This window comes from Notolepis coatsorum, assembly GCF_963971535.1.
Source record: "Notolepis coatsorum genome assembly, chromosome: 8".
In the NCBI taxonomy this organism is placed as follows: Eukaryota; Metazoa; Chordata; class Actinopteri; order Aulopiformes; family Paralepididae; genus Notolepis; species Notolepis coatsorum.
Genome location: NC_140172.1, coordinates 115111169 through 115129964, shown reverse-complemented (window position 1 = coordinate 115129964; position 18796 = coordinate 115111169). Strand labels below are relative to the sequence as shown.

Genomic DNA, 18796 nt, shown 5'->3' with positions numbered 1-18796 from the left:
TAGTGGAGCTTTAATTCACCTCACTCCAGGTATCCATCTCCCAAGTGCACCTCTTGTGCTCCCCCACGGTAAACCTCAGTGGAGTCATCAAATCCTCCTCTTCAGTTCCTCTCCCGTGGGTATGAGAAAAGCACAAAATGCAAATCAACGCCTTGCAAAGTAACTGCCTCATTGAAGGGTAGAGATTGTCATTGACAACCAATTATCCAGCCTGTCACACAAGACAATGGAATATTTCCACCGTGGCCCCGTTTTCTGACACTTTGCAAACGCGACGGTTGAAGGGACAAACAAAATATCCTCTGTGTGGAGACGTGTTCCAGGTGGGGAATGGGGATCTGATAAGCCATGACACATACTGAAAGGCTGCAGGTGCAACTTCTATTAGTATTCTCTGAAAGGATGGAGTGGACAGTCCACTAAGTCTTTTCTTCCCCCCCCCCCCCCCCCCCACTTATGCACACACAGACACACACACACACGCGTCATGCACGCACACATGAACACGCGCTAAATTGCATTTTCCCCAACCACAAGTCAACGTCTGGTGTTGCTGGCTACCAGGAGGTAGCAATTCCACCAGGGCGATCAGTGTCTTGTTACAACCATGATAGAATGAAGTTGTGTGAGACCAACACATTATCATTTCTATAGGTCCTCTTTTAAGCTTTTGGGACACACAAAGAAACAGCAGGGAAATTATGTTGTTAGGGTGAGGTTAAGGTTAGGGTTCAGGTAGTGATTGGAAAAGGGGCACTTCACCTAAAAAAAACGAAACAATGCATTATGCATATTTGTTTTGCATGTAATCTCGCACACATCAAAAACTGTTTTGCACACATTCATTTAGTTTGACTGTTATTGTGAGTAAGTGAGTTTGAATATGGCCACCAGTGATGTCATCGGGGACATTGAATCCTTGTGTTGTGTTAATCACAGCACCATAAAATAGCTCAGAAATAGCAATACTTTAAAATAGCAATACATTTTCTGTCTGGAAAAAGAGTAGGCCTACACGGGCCTAGCTGTAGCCTGAGAGCTGGCTGTAGCAACAGTCTGTCTGTCATTATCTAAAATGGATGAAACGAGAGAATATTTGTATAGCGTTTGTTTTCATTTAGGTTTTATATCAGAGAAATTCTTTATCTAGAATTAGATATTTACCCTCTGTAACGTCGGTAATGGACCACGGTTGGGAATCATGGCATGGAATACATGGCATTCCTGGAATTTAAGCCCATGTTGCAAAGAAAGATGTTTCAGCGTATCGCTGGTGTTTCCACTCTTACTTGAAATGATCATTTTACAGACATTACACCTGTGTTTGTCATCTATCTTCATGAAATGAAGCCATGTTTTGGACCGGTTCTCCCTCTCCGCCGTGACTCCTTCCCAATGGCGTTGACAAATGACGTCATTGTTCTTGCAACGTGCAACTGTCAGTAAGACATCCCGGCATAGATACAAATAATTCATGAGCTTGGAGGCATGCAATTCCAATTCTCATCTGGAACCGGTTCTGGCGATGCAGGAAGTGAGGAGGAGCTTGGGTAGTCCCTGCTGCACTTTGACCTACCCCAGTGGAAGAACCCGTCTGGGACCAAGGAAACTATAAAAGAAGGAAGGGTCACGTCATGTCACTGTTTAGCGCGTGAATGCACATTGGTGCCAAATGTAAACATGTTCAGTTCTGCTGACATTGAGTTGAATGTGATCGCCATATCTTATCATTTAAACAGGTTATTACCTCGGATGTCAGAATCATCTGCAATGTGTTGCATTGTTAACTAGCTAACGTTTGATATATTGGTTGATTTGATTTCCTCAGATAGCTGGTATATTTTGCTTCTCCATGCATCTCCCATAGGCTTCAATATAACTGGCACCAAGCAGAGCATAGAACGCTTGTGTTCTGATGTGAGGACTCTTCCTTCTTTTAACTCACCTTCAATGCTGTAAATAGTTCCATTGATTTGTACTTTTTTTTTCTCTTTTATTTCTTTGACTATTTGTTTTCTTATTGGTTGTAACCTCTGCACCGTGGCCAATGAGGGCTTACCTTCAACACGTATGTGAGGCTTAAAGAAAGAAAGAAAAGAAAAGGAAAAAAAGAAGAAGAAATGACTGAGCAACTAGCTAGTATTTGATAGCTGTCTTTGCTATGACAAACACAGCAGACCAGAACAAAATATAGTGGGTTGAAGGCCACCACAGGGAACGGGGTTTCTGTACACTATAACTTGACTTTAGTACAATATACTATTGTATATAGTACAGAACACATTCAATATACAAAATCTATTAAATATTGCATTCACAATTAAATATGATTGGTTAATTATGTACCCTATACACAGTCATCATAACAAAACACGGCATTTCCATGGCTGCTCAAGATAAATGTAATTTGTATTTCATATATATTTTTTGATCCACTTTTTCTCCTTGTTTTTCTATTTTTCTCCCATCCCAATTTCTTATTGCCAATTCTCCCCTCCCCTGTCTTGAACGTTGCTAGACTATGCCTCCCACTCGTCGGCTGTAGTGAGGATAGAAGCCTTGCATCACGTGTCCCCTCCGGTACACGAGGAGGCAGCCTGTCGCATCTTTTCACCAGACAGCGCGGACTCTCAGTGGCGAGGAGTAACGCGTGGGAGGCTCACGCTGCTCCCGATACTTCCTGTCGCTGCTGTGCAGGCATCACCCAACCGACCTGTAGGAGTCGCTGTCCATAACGTCCAATCCCCACCCATCGACTTCCACCCGCTACCTCTGTCAATTGAGATAGTATGACGACTGGTCCCAGCCGCAGGCAATGCTGACACCGGGATTCGAGACCGGAGTCTCTTGCATTGGTGACGAGCGCAATCTCTGCTACGCCACCCAGCCGCCTATTTCACATATTTAATATTTGATAAATCGAGTTGGAAACATGTCATCATTCCTCATTCTGGTTTGTACAGGGCTGCAGGTTTTTGGCACACATGCAATAAAAGCCCCCTATCCTCCAGGATTCAGGAATGATTTAAGATTTACTATTCCTACACAGAGGAGCAATAATAGTCCAATGATCTGCAGCCATTTCCAATTTGGGTTGCGGTGGTCTCGAGGAAGTAGCCTCTCGTCAAACACAGCGGTGATGCAACAGATGAACGGGGAGCAGCGGAGCAAAGGATTGTAGACACATTGGAAAAAAATCATGACATTTTCATTCTCTGGTTCTATTCCATTACCTCAGTTATTCAACCAATGATGGCATCATAAAATCTCTTCTGAAAGGCAGCAGTCACCAAGGCTTATCACCCAGCACAGTGTAAATGAGCTCTAATTACCCTGCATACCTGGCTAGACTAGTATTGACCTATCTCAACCCCTGCCCTCTTATCTTGATCCTCCAATCACAACTGTTGCTTTCCTCAAGAAAAGAGGTCTCTCTCTATCTCCCTCTCCCTTCTCTCTCTCTCTCTCTCTCTCTCTCTCAAGTGCTGCCAGGTACATTTTCATTATAAACAGCAGAACATTATTTGCTATTTTTGCACCTACAGTAGCTTCCACACTGCCGTCTTCATTTGGGGTTGAGTGTGCAGTGTGGACAGGCGGAGATGGAGACCGAACCTTCGCTTAAAAAACAAACAAATAATTCTAAAACTGAGCCGTTCACATCAAAGCAATGAGCACAAATGACGTGCTGCAGTATGGACAGCGGCACTACAGTATTGTGGTGCTGAAATACTGTAGGTTTTGGCAGCCTCTAAATGGAGTGCTAGAATACCGTATGAAAAAGCTATAACTCTGAAAAATCTAATCATAATATGTTGATTCAAACTGCCACGATGCTACAGTCCTTACTACGATAGGGTTCGATTAGCCAGTTCTGTTTTGGAACACTTTAAAAGATCCACTTCACCCCAAAGAATAAAGCAGATTTATTCTGCTCATAATCTCACACATGTCCAAACACTACAAACTGTCCTGTATATATTAATTTGCTTTGATAATTAATGATTGAAAGCGTTGGAATGTGTGATGTCACATATTCCAGGATGTTCTAAACACAGCTCAGTGAAATGACATTTCAAGACCTAATGAAATGGTGATCAACAGTTTCCAAAGGGCACACAATAAAAAATCCTTGATTTCTTAATTTTTTCTCTGACTATAAAGGAGTATGTTAACTTTTTTCATCAACTCACCATTATGAGATGAGAAGATCTGTGTTTGTTTCATTCTTGTGCGTACAGTAATTGCTGTGCCACTGTCCACTCCAACGTTTGAGCACACAGTAGCCTACCTGTTTAGTGTTGGGTACAAACTAGCTGTGTTAGGATCTTGCCACTGCCCCTGGTCCAGCTCATTCAGGCCGCTCTCACTCTCTCCTCTTCCAGTTGTGCCAGACAGTGGTGTAGTACTCGACTGATTTTCAGGACTCGTGACTCGACTTGGACTCGAGCATCGACTGCATTCGGACTCGGAAAGTGCAGACGAGGACTCAGACTTGTTAATAGTTTTGGCATCAGATATTGATGGCTAGTGCATTTGTTTGGCTATTGTGTCACAAAGTACATAAACTCCATTTAGACCTTTTTTATTTGTATTATTATTTGTATGTGAGCTCTTTGACTGCCAGAGTGGAGTGGACTCAACCTTGATGACTTGGACTCGGACCAGGGTAATGGGGACTCGACTCTGGCTCTTCTTTGGTGACTCGGACTCTAACACTGGGGGCTCGAGACTCGACTCAGACTCAAGATTTAGTGACTCGACTACAACACTGGTGCCAGCTCCTCATCCATATACCACGGCTCAAATAAGTATGGGTTAGTGTAAATAAAAAGGGTTAATTTTTTTAATCCATGATGATGTTGAAGCTTAGTTACCTAGCTAGTAATGTAAACGCATCTTGGCAGTTGAGACTTTTTTGTTGCTAAACAATCACCCAGTGACAAGAACAGGAATCAGGGTTTGTCAGGTAAAGTAGTTACAAGAACAGTTTTGTGGGATTAGCTAGTTATATATGTATAATTTAGCAATATTCTACACTAGAAGACAGTCAGGTTTACCATTGTATCACAAAATATGATTAACCATTCTGGTTTGAAGTTGCAAGAAAGATTGCAGTACTTTTGAGATGATACACAACGCAGCTAAGGTAGGTTGTTCCAACCACTAAACAGATACTAAAACGTTAGCATGGACCGTGGTGCAGCAATTATTGGACACAAGGATATGAAACAAACAGATCTTGTCTCATGGTGAGTTGGTAAAAGAGATTTGCCAAAAGGTTGGTGTAGTGATCAGTATGTTACTGATTTAAATGTTACATCATAATAACATTACACGTTACATTAACTCAATACCTTTTAACTTTCTATTTATAAAAGACAGTTTGAAATTTTTAGATATAGATGTGAAATTATGGGCATAATACATTGGCTTTATTTTTTGGGTGGTCCTTGAAGCCCAAAGCCCAAAATAAGACTGCTCTTATTGAATCTTTTTCTCCTCCAACTCCCCTGAACTAATATCAAATATTCTTCCACATTACGTTAATTTCAGCTTCCTCTGAGTCTCAACCGTGCTCATTATCAGGGTCAAGAGCCTTTTCAGTTTTGCAGCAAAAACAACCATTCTATCTGGACAGGGCAGTGGCAAAATATGATGGAAGGTTTTAAAAGACTACTGACCTAATTCCAATAGAAAGAGAAGTAACTCTGTTTTTCATCCAAATATAGAAACCTTTTATTTTACAATTTCAGCAAAAAATATCATACAATTCCAGTTTAGTTGTACAGTGTGTTAAATATCTAAATACACTTTACAGTCATAATGTCAGTAGAAAAAAATATTGGATATTTATGAGTTACAAAATGTGCACTTCCCTACACATCAAAATTGCACACATGTACACAACATTGTGTGAATGGCCCACATTGGTCTTAAACATTAGAAACCTTTACTTTTATAAAATAAGCATTGTCTTTTTCATTTTCATTTGAAATTGAATTCCACCACAAGATCATGGAAAGATTACCCCGAAAATAAAATAAAAAAATGCAGTTTAAATCCACAAAAGACAAAAAAGGTTTACATCGACCAAAGTTACAAACCATGGCATACAACATAATCAAAATGTACATGTGCAATGGACAGGCTCAATGTACTGTAATAGCACACAATTAAGACATTTAATAAAAATAAAAATAAATTCTTCAAATAAAATCTATTTAATGACTGCAGATTTTAACTACCGGTAGACATGTGTGGCAGATAGTGGCTATACCCCCAAAAAGCCCGAAACATATTTGTACAATATGTAAATCGAATCAGGAGATACACCAATTTTAATATTGAATGTTTGATCTGATGGTGGTGCTAGATGAAAGGTCATGAGGTCACCGAAATCAATAGGATTCTTGTCTTAAAGGTCATGAATGAGCACAGCAAATTAGGAACGATGTGAATGAAAGCTATTAGTTATCGCGTTCACAATTAGGATATGCACATTTGACCTGATGATGGTAGAGGAAAGGTCATGGGGTCACCAAAATCAATAGTCTTCTTCCTCTAGGGGTCATGACTGTGCACAGCAAATTTGAACAGATTAGAATGAAAGCTATTTGACTGATCATAGGATCTGTGGCGGTCACTGTTGTTCGGGGATATAAATAACTTCATTTCAAACTGTTTGTCCACAGACAGTGTTTCTATCAACAGCCCGTCACAACCAATGACGACACACATAGATCATAGTTAACAATAGCCCACTAAGACAAACAGATTTCAGGTCATTCTTTTTAACAATATCGTAAATCGTTAAATGAATTTCCCCAGTTGAAAAAAAATAAAAGCTATATCAACCCTTTGTTTTTGTGTGTTTGTTTGTTAGAAGGACAACATAACGTTTTAGTTCATCCTTCACCGTTTGTTATGGGGAGAATGTTTTGGCGACAGATCTTTCTTCACTTTATGTTTCTATGTGTAGAATTTATTTTGCTTCACATCAACACATCATCAAGTTCATTTTCATAGCTTGGTACAATTAGACCAGTCCAGATAAAAACTCTAGTGCCTAAGGAGTGATTCAATATAGTAAATGGTAGTGCTTCTCAAAAGGTAAAACTACAATTTCCTATGAACCTGTTGCTTCATGTAGGCCTTTTTCTGTTTACTTGTGAGCCAAGTAAGAAGACAGATAACATAATACAGATGGAACCAAATTTGTTTATCAATAAGCACATTTATCCAAATGTGAAGTTATGTTAGAAATGATGTACTTTAATTAATCGGAATTCTCACCAAAGTGTCAATTACATTGACAATTCTATTCAGCTGAAAGACCATGTAGAACCGGTTTCCTCACAATGTGTGGGAATGTTGAAGCAGGGCGTTGCTGAAACACAGCAGGGCCCACTTGAAAAAGAGATGGAAATCTCAACATGATTACACTGGTTAAATAAAGGATGAAAAAATAATAATAATAACACTTTTGTATGTGACTTTATGTGATGGTAAAGAAGAACAATGGACTAAAATTAAATTAAATTTAAAATTAAATAAAAACAAGATATATTTGTAAGTAGTCCCTGGCCAGCTGGCCTGCTACTGTAGCAGTTCTGTGGTCTGGAACAGTGGTGCCCGAGCATTTGTTCACAAGCTGATCATTGATTAATACGTTTACACATTCTCCAGAACTATAGCTTGCAGGTCCATTGGGGGGAAACAAGAAGAGATCCTAGGTTCATATTTAACTAAATAATTTCAAGTATACTCCTTTGCGGGGAGTGCCATGTCTACTTCTGTCATTTTCAAGTCAAAGCGTGAACCTAATGACTAACGCACAATGTTGTATCTCGACACAACAAAACAAACGGGGCATGAGTTTGTCATCTGTTGGCCAAAAGCACAGCATAGACACACATAATTGGTGTCGACACAATCGTTTCATTAAATTATATTCTAGTCAAACGGGGGAGAACAAATTACTTTGCAAAACTGTGGATCGACAGCACAAAGAAAAACACAACAAGTAAATAACATTTGCAAAAACAAAACCATTAGGAGTCCGAACACAAAATTACAATAAAAAAAGGGGTCACTGTAATCCACTTACTGTGCCAATATATATATTTAAAAAACCATCAAGCATACACCTTACACCTTTGGTTTTCAATAAATACAGGGTCTGGGGTCATTTATGAAGGGTTCTGATTCTAAACATATACCTGTAGCAGACGTGACGTGGGCCTATACAAAATTACCTTATTATTAGGTGCAGGAGTTGATCCCCATGCTACATCAACATAGCTCACAGACCCTCCCGTGTTAATCCCTTCACCCCCTTTCAAGACAGCTGATCATTTTAAGTGTCAATTCAAACTTGATTGAAAGGTCCAGAGCTATACACACATTACGTACATCATCCGCATAATGTCGTACACATTTCAGGCATAATACAATGTTGGTTATACATTCCAGGAGGGGATGAGGGTTCAAGAGGGACGATTGCTTTTTGAAGTTGTGAAATCCAATTACGATCTCGTGATTGACGAATGTAATACTTTGAAGAGCTCGACTTCAGCGTCGTCCTGGACTAAGACTTCCGTCAAGGTAAATCTTAGTTGAAAGAATCATTGTCAGTCTTTCGGCATCTCTGCGACTGATACGGGCAAAGATCCGTGCTTTTCTAATTAGCGATGTCCTTCTGCCGTCCTGACCTTTCAGTGTTTGGACGGTAGCCACTATTGAAGTCCCCTCACATTGCATAGGCAGGCATTAAAGAGATCTTTGACATTTAGAATTTTAGCATTTCATATTACCTAGAAAGATATGTCAGCATTCTCACAATTCTTTATTTTTTATTTTTTACTCTTTTGAGGTGTGATTGAGATCACTTATTTTTTCCTCAGAGTTCCATCTTGGGAATTCTTAACTACATCGTTAAGAGTTCATCGTTCAGTTCACAGTGGTCATACACCTCAAAGGGTTAATTGAAACCAATGGGTGACCTCTAACCGCAAGTTAACGAGCTAGCTCGCGGTTAGCAGTGTCCATTTTTGAGAAGTGCTCAGATATGCCAATAATAAGTCAAAAGGAGGGCGAAAATAGAAACACTTTTCCCCCCTACGTTGTGGCGAATGCCTGGTGAGGAAAGAAAACAACACTCAAATGCATCAATGTTTCCCTTTAAAACACTGGAGCAAACTAATCCAAACGATATTTCTTGGGCACAGAGCGACAAGTGGCCACCAGCACTCCTACAAGGCTACTGTAGGTCATGATTGGGGGGATTGTTAGCAGTGACTCTGAAACTGGCAATGAGAGACGGAAGCCTCGACACACCTGACCTTCAGTGGCCAAATACTGGAGAAAAAAAAATTATAAAAGAAAAAAAATTTAAGAAAAAAGGAAAGGCCTGGGAAATACTAACCGGACGGTGAAGTCAAAATCAAAACAAAAATGTACACTGCCGACTGCAAAACGTCTCCCAGACACAAACCCCTGCCTGCTCGGGATGCACCAACTAGAGATAAGCCGATACTGATCTCCAATTTAAGTCTTTGATAATAAGAACACTGGCCAATACCAAGTTGATGTGACATCTGATGTCAGTATCAATATAGTATAGAGGAATTCATGCATATGGTTAAGATCCATACAAAATTGGTCGATTGTGACCTTTCTTCTTTGCTACTGGCAGATAGAGGGGGAAAGTGGCTTGTGTTTTCTGTTGAACAGGATGGGTTAGAGGATCAGTGAAGGCCGATTGATCTCCAGTAGGCCAATCTCTTGCAGGCTGATTGTTTGAGAACATCCTTACCGCACGGCAAACACGGCACAACTGTTGCTTCTTTTGGACAAACAAAACAAAATTAAGTCAGAGAGAAGCAACGGTTGTGACTGGTAGGATCGAGCAAAGAGGGTGGAGCTTGAGATAAGTCAATTGCATTGAAACAGAAACAGTAGTAGTCGGCTAAAGACAAAATAACAACATAAAAAGAGAAATTAACAAAAAGTTAAATCAATAGTGGCTGTAAAAGAACAACGACACTGAGGATGACGGGACAAGGGAACGTTATGCCAAGTCATTTTCTCATTATACCATTGCCATAAAAGTATTGGGATTTAACAACAAAAGCACTGATAACAAAACAAAAAAACACAATGTTTACGCCGTGCTAAAGTACGAGGCGGGTCTTTTTTACGGGTCGTGGGTTGACTGTTCAAGGCAGGAGAAGAAACACCTGTGGTTAAATAGTCTCTTTAGCTACTGTACGTCCACAGCCACAAAAAGAAACGACATTAGTGTTGATTCATAAACCCATAAAAAGGAGATTCAGAGCCAGTGTCACTTTTCGATACCCCCTCTATAGGTACGTCTGGACCAGGGGGCACCGGTCTACGGGACCAGGGGGCACCGGTCTACGGGACCAGGGGGCACCGGTATATGGGACCGGGCCACACCAAACCAAACCAGACCCTGGCCTGTCACACATACCACCGATACAACATCCACTTCTACTCTGGTTCCACAAAGGCACAAAGATTTCATTCAAGTTTATCATTGCAAGTGCTTTATGCATTTATACCAACCATATTCCTGTCAGAACCACTCTGGGTAAGCTAGCCTGCCCCCCCCCCCCCCCCCCCCCACGGCACCGTGATGCATCAGTCTAGTCTCCTCTCCTCCCACCGTCTGCTGCCACCATGATGCATCAGCCCTGGCCGTCGTGGTCCAGCCTACCACACTCCTCCGCTATGCGGCTCTGACCCCGGCCGCTTCAACCCTGCCACACGCTTGACTGTGTGATGATGAGGCCGTTCCGGTGGCTGACTGGCCCCCATCCCACAGGCCAGCGGAGAGGCAGAGTCACAGAGTGGAAAGGTTAGGGGAGAGAGAGGCGCGCTGTAGGTGAGGGGACTTTAAGAAAACCTGACAGCGGAAGAGTGAGCAGGAGGAGGGAGACGAGAAGAGTGAGCAGGAGGAGGGAGACAAGAAGAGTGAGCAGGAGGAGGGAGACAAGAAGAGTGAGCAGGAGGAGGGAGACAAGAAGAGTGAGCAGGAGGAGGGAGACAAGAAGAGTGAGCAGGAGGAGGGAGACAAGAAGAGTGAGCAGGAGGAGGGAGACAAGAAGAGTGAGCAGGAGGAGGGAGACAAGAAGAGTGAGCAGGAGGAGGGAGACAAGAAGAGTGAGCAGGAGGAGGGAGACAAGAAGAGTGAGCAGGAGGAGGGAGACAAGAAGAGTGAGCAGGAGGAGGGAGACGAGAAGAGTGAGCAGGAGGAGGGAGACAAGAAGAGTGAGCAGGAGGAGGGAGACAAGAAGAGTGAGCAGGAGGAGGGAGACAAGAAGAGTGAGCAGGAGGAGGGAGACAAGAAGAGTGAGCAGGAGGAGGGAGACAAGAAGAGTGAGCAGGAGGAGGGAGACGAGAAGAGTGAGCAGGAGGAGGGAGACAAGAAGAGTGAGCAGGAGGAGGGAGACGAGAAGAGTGAGCAGGAGGAGGGAGACAAGAAGAGTGAGCAGGAGGAGGGAGACAAGAAGAGTGAGCAGGAGGAGGGAGACAAGAAGAGTGAGCAGGAGGAGGGAGACAAGAAGAGTGAGCAGGAGGGGGGAGACAAGAAGAGTGAGCAGGAGGGGGGAGACAAGAAGAGTGAGCAGGAGGAGGGAGACAAGAAGAGTGAGCAGGAGGAGGGAGACAAGAAGAGTGAGCAGGAGGAGGGAGACAAGAAGAGTGAGCAGGAGGAGGGAGACAAGAAGAGTGAGCAGGAGGAGGGAGACGAGAAGAGTGAGCAGGAGGAGGGAGACAAGAAGAGTGAGCAGGAGGAGGGAGACAAGAAGAGTGAGCAGGAGGAGGGAGACAAGAAGAGTGAGCAGGAGGAGGGAGACGAGAAGAGTGAGCAGGAGGGGGGAGACAAGAAGAGTGAGCAGGAGGAGGGAGACAAGAAGAGTGAGCAGGAGGAGGGAGACGAGAAGAGTGAGCAGGAGGAGGGAGACAAGAAGAGTGAGCAGGAGGAGGGAGACAAGAAGAGTGTGTCGGTGGGGTTTTCTTTTCTTGTCAAAGTCTATGTGCTGCATGTGGAGTAACGCTGCCCACTTTGATTTCTCTCCAAGACACCGGCAGCAAGGGACTAGAAGCCGAGGAGGGGGGGGGGGGGGGGGGGGTAAGATGGGTAGGGGAGTCCGGGTGAGATCAGCTGGGAGAGATAAAAGAGAATCAGTCCAAGGTGATTTCCAGAGTGGTTCTGCCTGGCTTCACCCAGGTGTCAGCCTGACTTTGGCTCAGCACCCCCCCCCCCCCCCCCCCCCCCTCCCAGAGGGATTGTCAGAGCTGGGTATGTGGGAGGGAGGGAGATTGAGGGGAGGGCTGGCAAAGTTGAGAGAAGGTGCCACTCATGCAGGGTGATGGAGACAGACATGTAGGCAAAGGCGCCTAGGAAACAGGGAGAGAGGGAGGGGGGAGCCAAATAACCAATCAACAACAATCAGGAAGTGAGTTGGACCCACTACCACTGCGTCATTGTCACAGACCGAATACCGCTGATGTAGAAAAAGTCACCTCTCCACAGAGAGCGGTCCGACAGAACATAGAAACAACCCTCCAGCCTGTTCTCAACCTCCCCCCCTCTAACCGGTGTGTCTAGATCTGCTTTGCCCGATGCTTGCCCCTTCCACCTTCGCTTCCGCCACCCTGAATAACGCCATTCAACAATAACAACAACAGCAGCAGCAGCAGCAGCAGCAACTCCAACCCACTTGCACACACAGTCTCTGGGTAGATGGCCACTAGTCTCTTTTCGAGGGGGCCTCGGTAGGTCCTTCGGCGGCCTCAGTTGTTACTGTGGTTGAAGTTCTCCAGCACGGTGCCATTGGTCTTCTCAAACAGCCACTGTTGGCTGGGGGAGCTGGGGTCACAAGTGTTCATGAAGACACGCCGCTCTACAGGGTTGCCGTCGACGCAGCTGTTACTGATGGGGTGATACAGGCTTTTATCCTGGAGGGAGGGAGGGAGAGATACAGACAGACAGACAGACAGACAGGGAGAGAGAGAGAGAGAGAGAGAGAGGGAGAGGGATAGGGATAGGGAGAGGGAGAGAGAGAGAGAGAGAGAGAGGGAGAGGGAGAGGGAGAGAGAGAGAGAGAGAGAGAGAGAGAGAGGGAGAGGGAGAGAGAGAGAGAGGGAGAGAGAGAGAGAGAGAGAGAGAGAGAGAGAGAGGGAGAGGGAGAGGGAGAGGGAGAGGGAGAGAGAGAGAGAGGGAGAGGGAGAGAGAGAGAGAGAGAGAGAGAGAGAGAGAGAGAGAGAGAGAGAGAGAGAGAGAGAGAGAGAATATAAAAAAAGGATTTACTTCAGCGGTTTGTCTAGAATTCAACAGTGACCAGTCCCTACAAAACATGGCTTACACCATGGGCGGAGTTTATGGGGGTGCAGGGGGTGAAATTGCCTTTTTTTTTCTTTTCTCGAGATTATTTTTATTTTAATAAAATTATAATAATTGTGAGAAACAAATCTGAATTCTATTATGTTTTGTTTTACAATACATTCATTTTATAGTAGTAATCATGTCACATTATAAGGCGAACCTTCTGTAGTGTGGCAGTGAAAGGGTTAACGGCAACGCGCGGCCAGCAGCAGCAGCAGCGCGATACAAAGCCACTTATTCTGAGATGATAATTAATGTATCTGGATAACCAATGCACGAATTTTGTCGAGGCAGGTAGCATTATTTCGGGAAAATTGATATCTATAGCCTGGTATATTTTTCGTCCACGAAAAATGGAGGCTGTAATAATTATTATTGCTCGAGAGTCTCTATGAATAATAATAATTAGAGCCTAAGTCAGTTAAAAATGATCCCCCGTAGTGCTGTGTGTGTGAGTGTGTGTGTGTGCTGCTGTACTACCTAAATAAAATAAAAAATTAGGGGTTAGGGCATTGTAAAAACGCTAAAATAATAAAATAAAGGTCAAAAAAAATCGCGCGCGCCCGCTGAGCGTGCGCGCGGGTATAGTTCGCCAAGCAGTCGCACCCATAGGTCGCACCCCCTGGCATCAAGTTCAAACTCCGCCTATGGCTTACACAGCTCTGTGTGCCAGAGCCTGGAGAGAGTCTGTTGATCTTTGTCAGCAATTCCATGATAATGAGGTGACTATTCTGTGACGACTGGATATCCACATTTTTCTAATGAACAAAGCGTAGCCGACACACACGGGGTCAGCGAAGGGTTGCCCCAACCGTCTGCACGGGAGCAGGGCTGGGTGTCGGCACAGATGACCCGATTCCGTTACATTTTGCTTTGATGTAGATTCGATTCAATTAGCACCTGCCGCTGTTGTCAAACGATGTGCATTTGGTGAACTGAGTTTCTGTAGTTAGTTTGGCAGGAACCAGGCCCAAGGCCAAACTCTGCAGGACGGGGAGGTGAGCGAGCAATAACAACCTTCTTCTTGCTCTTAGCTACTGTAGGTGATTAATATAGAGTAGCTGAAGTGGAAGCACGTCTCCCCACACACAGCAGTTGGATTAAGGGGGGACTACATGCTCTAAAATAGGAAACAACAAGGTTCTCATTGAAAGGATCTTTAGCCAGGATTGAGAAAACTTGGAGACCCTTTATCGCCCACGCACAGACCCTGATACTTGCATAGGAGTGATGTGGCCCTGAACTACAGCTACAGTACAGCTATTTTATTTATATATTTGTTTGTTTGCTAATTTGTTTATGGTTAATTTACTATTTTCTTTGTGCTCAATGTTGTTTTCTCTTTTTATGCTTTGGGGATGTGATGATTGAGCTGGGGCGGGGGGTGGGATGGGATGGGGAAGTGGGAGTGTTGTGGGTGTGTATGTTTAATTTATTGTATAATGTGTGTGAAGTACGTGAATTTAAAAAAGTTTAACTGCCACACGACAGAAGGTTAACCCTTTACTATCACACAACCGACGGTCGCCGTTAACAGTGGCAGTGAAAGGGTTAACCGGCTATTGTGTGGCAGTGAAAGGGTTAACCTTCTGTGAATTGTCGCAGTGAAAGGGTTAACCGTTTTGTAGTGCCGCAGTGAAAGGGTTAATAAACAAATGTATTCCTTTAAAAGAAATTATAAAAATTCAACAATAAGGCGGCTGGGTGGCACAGCAGACTAAGCGCTCGTCACCAACGCGAGAGACACTGGTATCGAATCCGGCTGTCAGCATTGCCTCCGGCTTGGCCGGCCGTCATACTGGCTCAATTGGCAGAGTCAGCGGGAGGGAAGCCGGTGGGTGGGTCCGGGTCGTTGTAAACAACGACTCCTACAGTTCGGTCGGGGCGCCTGCACAGCGAGAGAAGGATCTGGAGGGAGGTAGTGTGACCTTCACACACGTTACACTCTCCCAGTGAGAGTCCGCGCTGCCAGGTGAAAAGAAGTGGTGGGCTGGGTACACATGTGTCGGAGGAAGCATGTGATAGTCTCCGCCCTCCCAGACCGATGTTAGGGGGTAGAGTGTCCAACGACCAGGAAGGGGATTGGGAATTGGCATAACGACTAACATTGGGAGGGGAGAAAAAACGGAAAAAGAAGGGGGGAAAAGATACGGAAAAAAAGGAAAAAATAATTCAACAATATTGCCATATCTCAAGCCCTGCCTGGCCTCTTTTCTTGATCCTTCTTTTTCACAACTGTTGCTTCCCTCGGACAGACTTTGTTCAAGGAGCAAGAAAAGAGGGCGGGGGTCGATGATCATAGCAAACACCAATAATCACCTTTTTTTCATTTTCTTTTTCAGAATAGTATTATTTTGTTTTATTTACTCAGAAATACCCTATATACCCTAACCTGCATTGATCTGACACTTCCTAATACAGTCTAGGAGTGGGGAAACTGTATTTCACAAATATAAAGGCGAGTAAACAGAGTTACAGAGTTACCCTGACCCCCCCCCCCCCCCCCCCCCCCTACCTTTCTGTAACGCCACAGCTGGTTGCCCTTCATGCCGTGGCAGTCGTACAGGGTGACAGGGCTGTTGTGGGAGATGGCGTCGAAGCAGACCTTCTTGGTGTGCATGGGGTCGCCCACCCGGATGTCCTCTCTCCACCCGAATGTAAAGACCTGCAGGGAGAGGCACCGGAATTAGATCATGTGTTGTTTGTTAGCAGTGGCTTTAGTGGGTAGCTCTGTTTGGGAGTGTAGGTTACTTGTCACTTTTGTGTGTATTTTAAAATCATACTGACATCTGTGAACATTTCTCTTTTGAAGCACGAGGGCATGTTCTCTGAACACGAGTTAAAAAGGGGAACGTCACCCATTTTAAGATGTTCACATATGTTCTCCCTGTGCCCCGGGACAGCATTTGCTGAACAGATTGTACAACCCCCACTGACGTCACCGATTGGAGGGTTCTATTTATGATTTCTAGCTTCAGGAGAGAGTGGTGCGTGTTCACAAACACTGACTGAACTGTCCTGGGGCACAGGAAGAACATACGTGAATTATTGTGCATGAAGTTTCTCCTTTAAAAGTGTCATTCCAAAGTGCCATGCCTTTGAACTGTGAGTGAGTGGGTGAGTGAGTGAGTGAGTGAGTGAGTGAGTGAGTGAGTGAGTGAGTGAGTGAGTGAGTGAGTGAGTGAGTGAGTGAGTGAGTGAGTGAATAACACTGTGTGTCTATGAGGTGCTTCCTCCTCAGAAGAGGATCACAGGGCAGTGTGGATAAATAAAGGATTAAAAGGCCCTACAACACAAAACCCCCCGTTTAACCCGTGCAGGTGTGCGATCACACCGGATAAGTTAACATTCTATTGACGCCACAATGGCTACTAGCCACTGAAAGTGCTGGGGAGAAATCCCAGAAAACTCACTCGCGAAAGGGTTAAAAGGACTGAACCATCACCCCAAACTCTCCTGTCGAGAGAATACACTCATAAGCCGTGCCTCCAGGAACCCAATTCATATTCATAGGTTTGTCCTGATAATTTAGTAGGGTTATTATATACTGGATGTCCTGGACTGGAGAGCCTGACCAGGCTGTATAGTCTTTTTTGTTCTCAGACATTATTAGGCACTTGGAAGAAGAACCTTTATAATGAGGTTGTTGGTTGGTTGGTTGGTTGGTTTGTGAGCGTTTTGTTCTGTCACTTTACTTCCACAGTTGGCCACAGCGTGGATTTGTCATCTACGCGTTTGCTTACAGTCGCACAACCTTTCGTGTGTTTATAAAGTGCCGGACACAAGCTTGTTGATATATATATATATATATATATATATATATATATATATATATATATATATATATATATACAGTATATCATCATACATCATCACTACCATGCCGGTCCCAACTAATCCTTTGCGAAAACACAGCCTGGAAGAGATATTTTAAGAAATATTTGATAGAAACTTTTACCTGGATCCTCTTACAGCTGTCTTTGGGCTTCTGTCTGGAATTGGAACACCCAGGGAGATTCTAACTGTAGTGTCTTCTCCTCGTTCTTAGCTAGACGTTTAATATTGAACTGTAGTGACCTTCTTCTTGCTCTTAGCTAGACGTTTAATATTGAACTGTAGTGACCTTCTTCTTGCTCTTAGCTAGACGTTTAATATTGAACTGTAGTGACCTTCTTCTTGCTCTTAGCTAGACGTTTAATATTGAACTGTAGTGACCTTCTTCTTGCTCTTAGCTAGACGTTTAATATTGAACTGTAGTGACCTTCTTCTTGCTCTTAGCTAGACGTTTAATATTGAACTGTAGTGACCTTCTTCTTGCTCTTAGCTAGACGTTTAATATTGAACTATAGTGACCTTCTTCTTGCTCTTACAGTAGCTAGACGTTTAATATTGAATTGTAGTGACCTTCTTCTTGCTCTTAGCTAGACGTTTAATATTGAACTGTAGTGACCTTCTTCTTGTTCTTAGCTAGACGTTTAATATTGAACTGTAGTGACCTTCTTCTTGTTCTTAGCTAGACGTTTAATATTGAACTGTAGTGACCTTCTTCTTGTTCTTAGCTAGACGTTTAATATTGAACTGTAGTGACCTTCTTCTTGCTCTTAGCTAGACGTTTAATATTGAACTGTAGTTGCTTCTTCTTGCTCTTAGCTAGACGTTTAATATTGAACTGTAGTTGCTTCTTCTTGCTCTTAGCTAGACTTTGAATATTGATGAAGTGGAAGCATGTCTCCCCAACTACACACAGCAGTTGGATTAAGGGTTGTCCTACAGGCTCTAAAACTGGAAAAAACAAGGTTCTCATTGAAAGGATCTTTAGCCAAGTTTGAGTTTGGAGACCCTTTATCACCCACGCACAGACCCTGATACTGCAGAGGAGTGGTGTGGCCCTGAGCTACAGCTACAGCTATTTTAGTTTTTATTTATTTGTTTGTTTGCTCATTTCACCTTTCCTCACAGTCGCACAACCTTCCGTGCGTTTATAAAGTGCCGGGCACATACGCTCGTTGATACACATCACTACCAAACAGAGACGGTAAAGACGACTTTGAACTGTTGAACAGTAATCCAGAACTATTTTATTGCACTGTAAAAAATTATTATTTTATCTATTCTATTCTACTATTGTATTGCACTGCACTATTGCACTATTTTACTCTGTCTATTTTGTCGTACTCTTTTTATCATTGTCTATTTAAAACTGAATCAAACCATAAACAATGTGGCCTGTTGGGATGTTAGATCCTAATGTGAAAATCTGTGATTTTATGTCTGCACTTTATGTGCTAATTTTATGCCTGTTTTTTTTCTGTTGTAAAGCACTTTATGAAAGGTGCTATACAAATAAAGTGTATTATTATTATTACCACGCCGGTCCCAACA

At 43.4% G+C, this 18796-nt stretch overlaps 1 protein-coding gene across 1 annotated transcript in view; it reads right to left on the bottom strand.

The window, feature by feature from the left end:
* Positions 1–12344: 12344 nt before the first annotated feature.
* The window catches only part of galnt10 (UDP-N-acetyl-alpha-D-galactosamine:polypeptide N-acetylgalactosaminyltransferase 10 (GalNAc-T10)), a 254013-nt gene continuing 247561 nt past the window's right edge, over positions 12345–18796 (bottom strand). Inside the window, exons 11-12 of the mRNA XM_084320169.1 lie at positions 15930–16079; positions 12345–12987 (exon numbers count right to left, since the gene is read on the bottom strand). Coding sequence (XP_084176295.1) covers positions 12823–12987; positions 15930–16079 — 315 coding nt within the window. The 3' untranslated portion in view covers positions 12345–12822. The remainder of the gene's footprint in view (positions 12988–15929; positions 16080–18796) is intronic.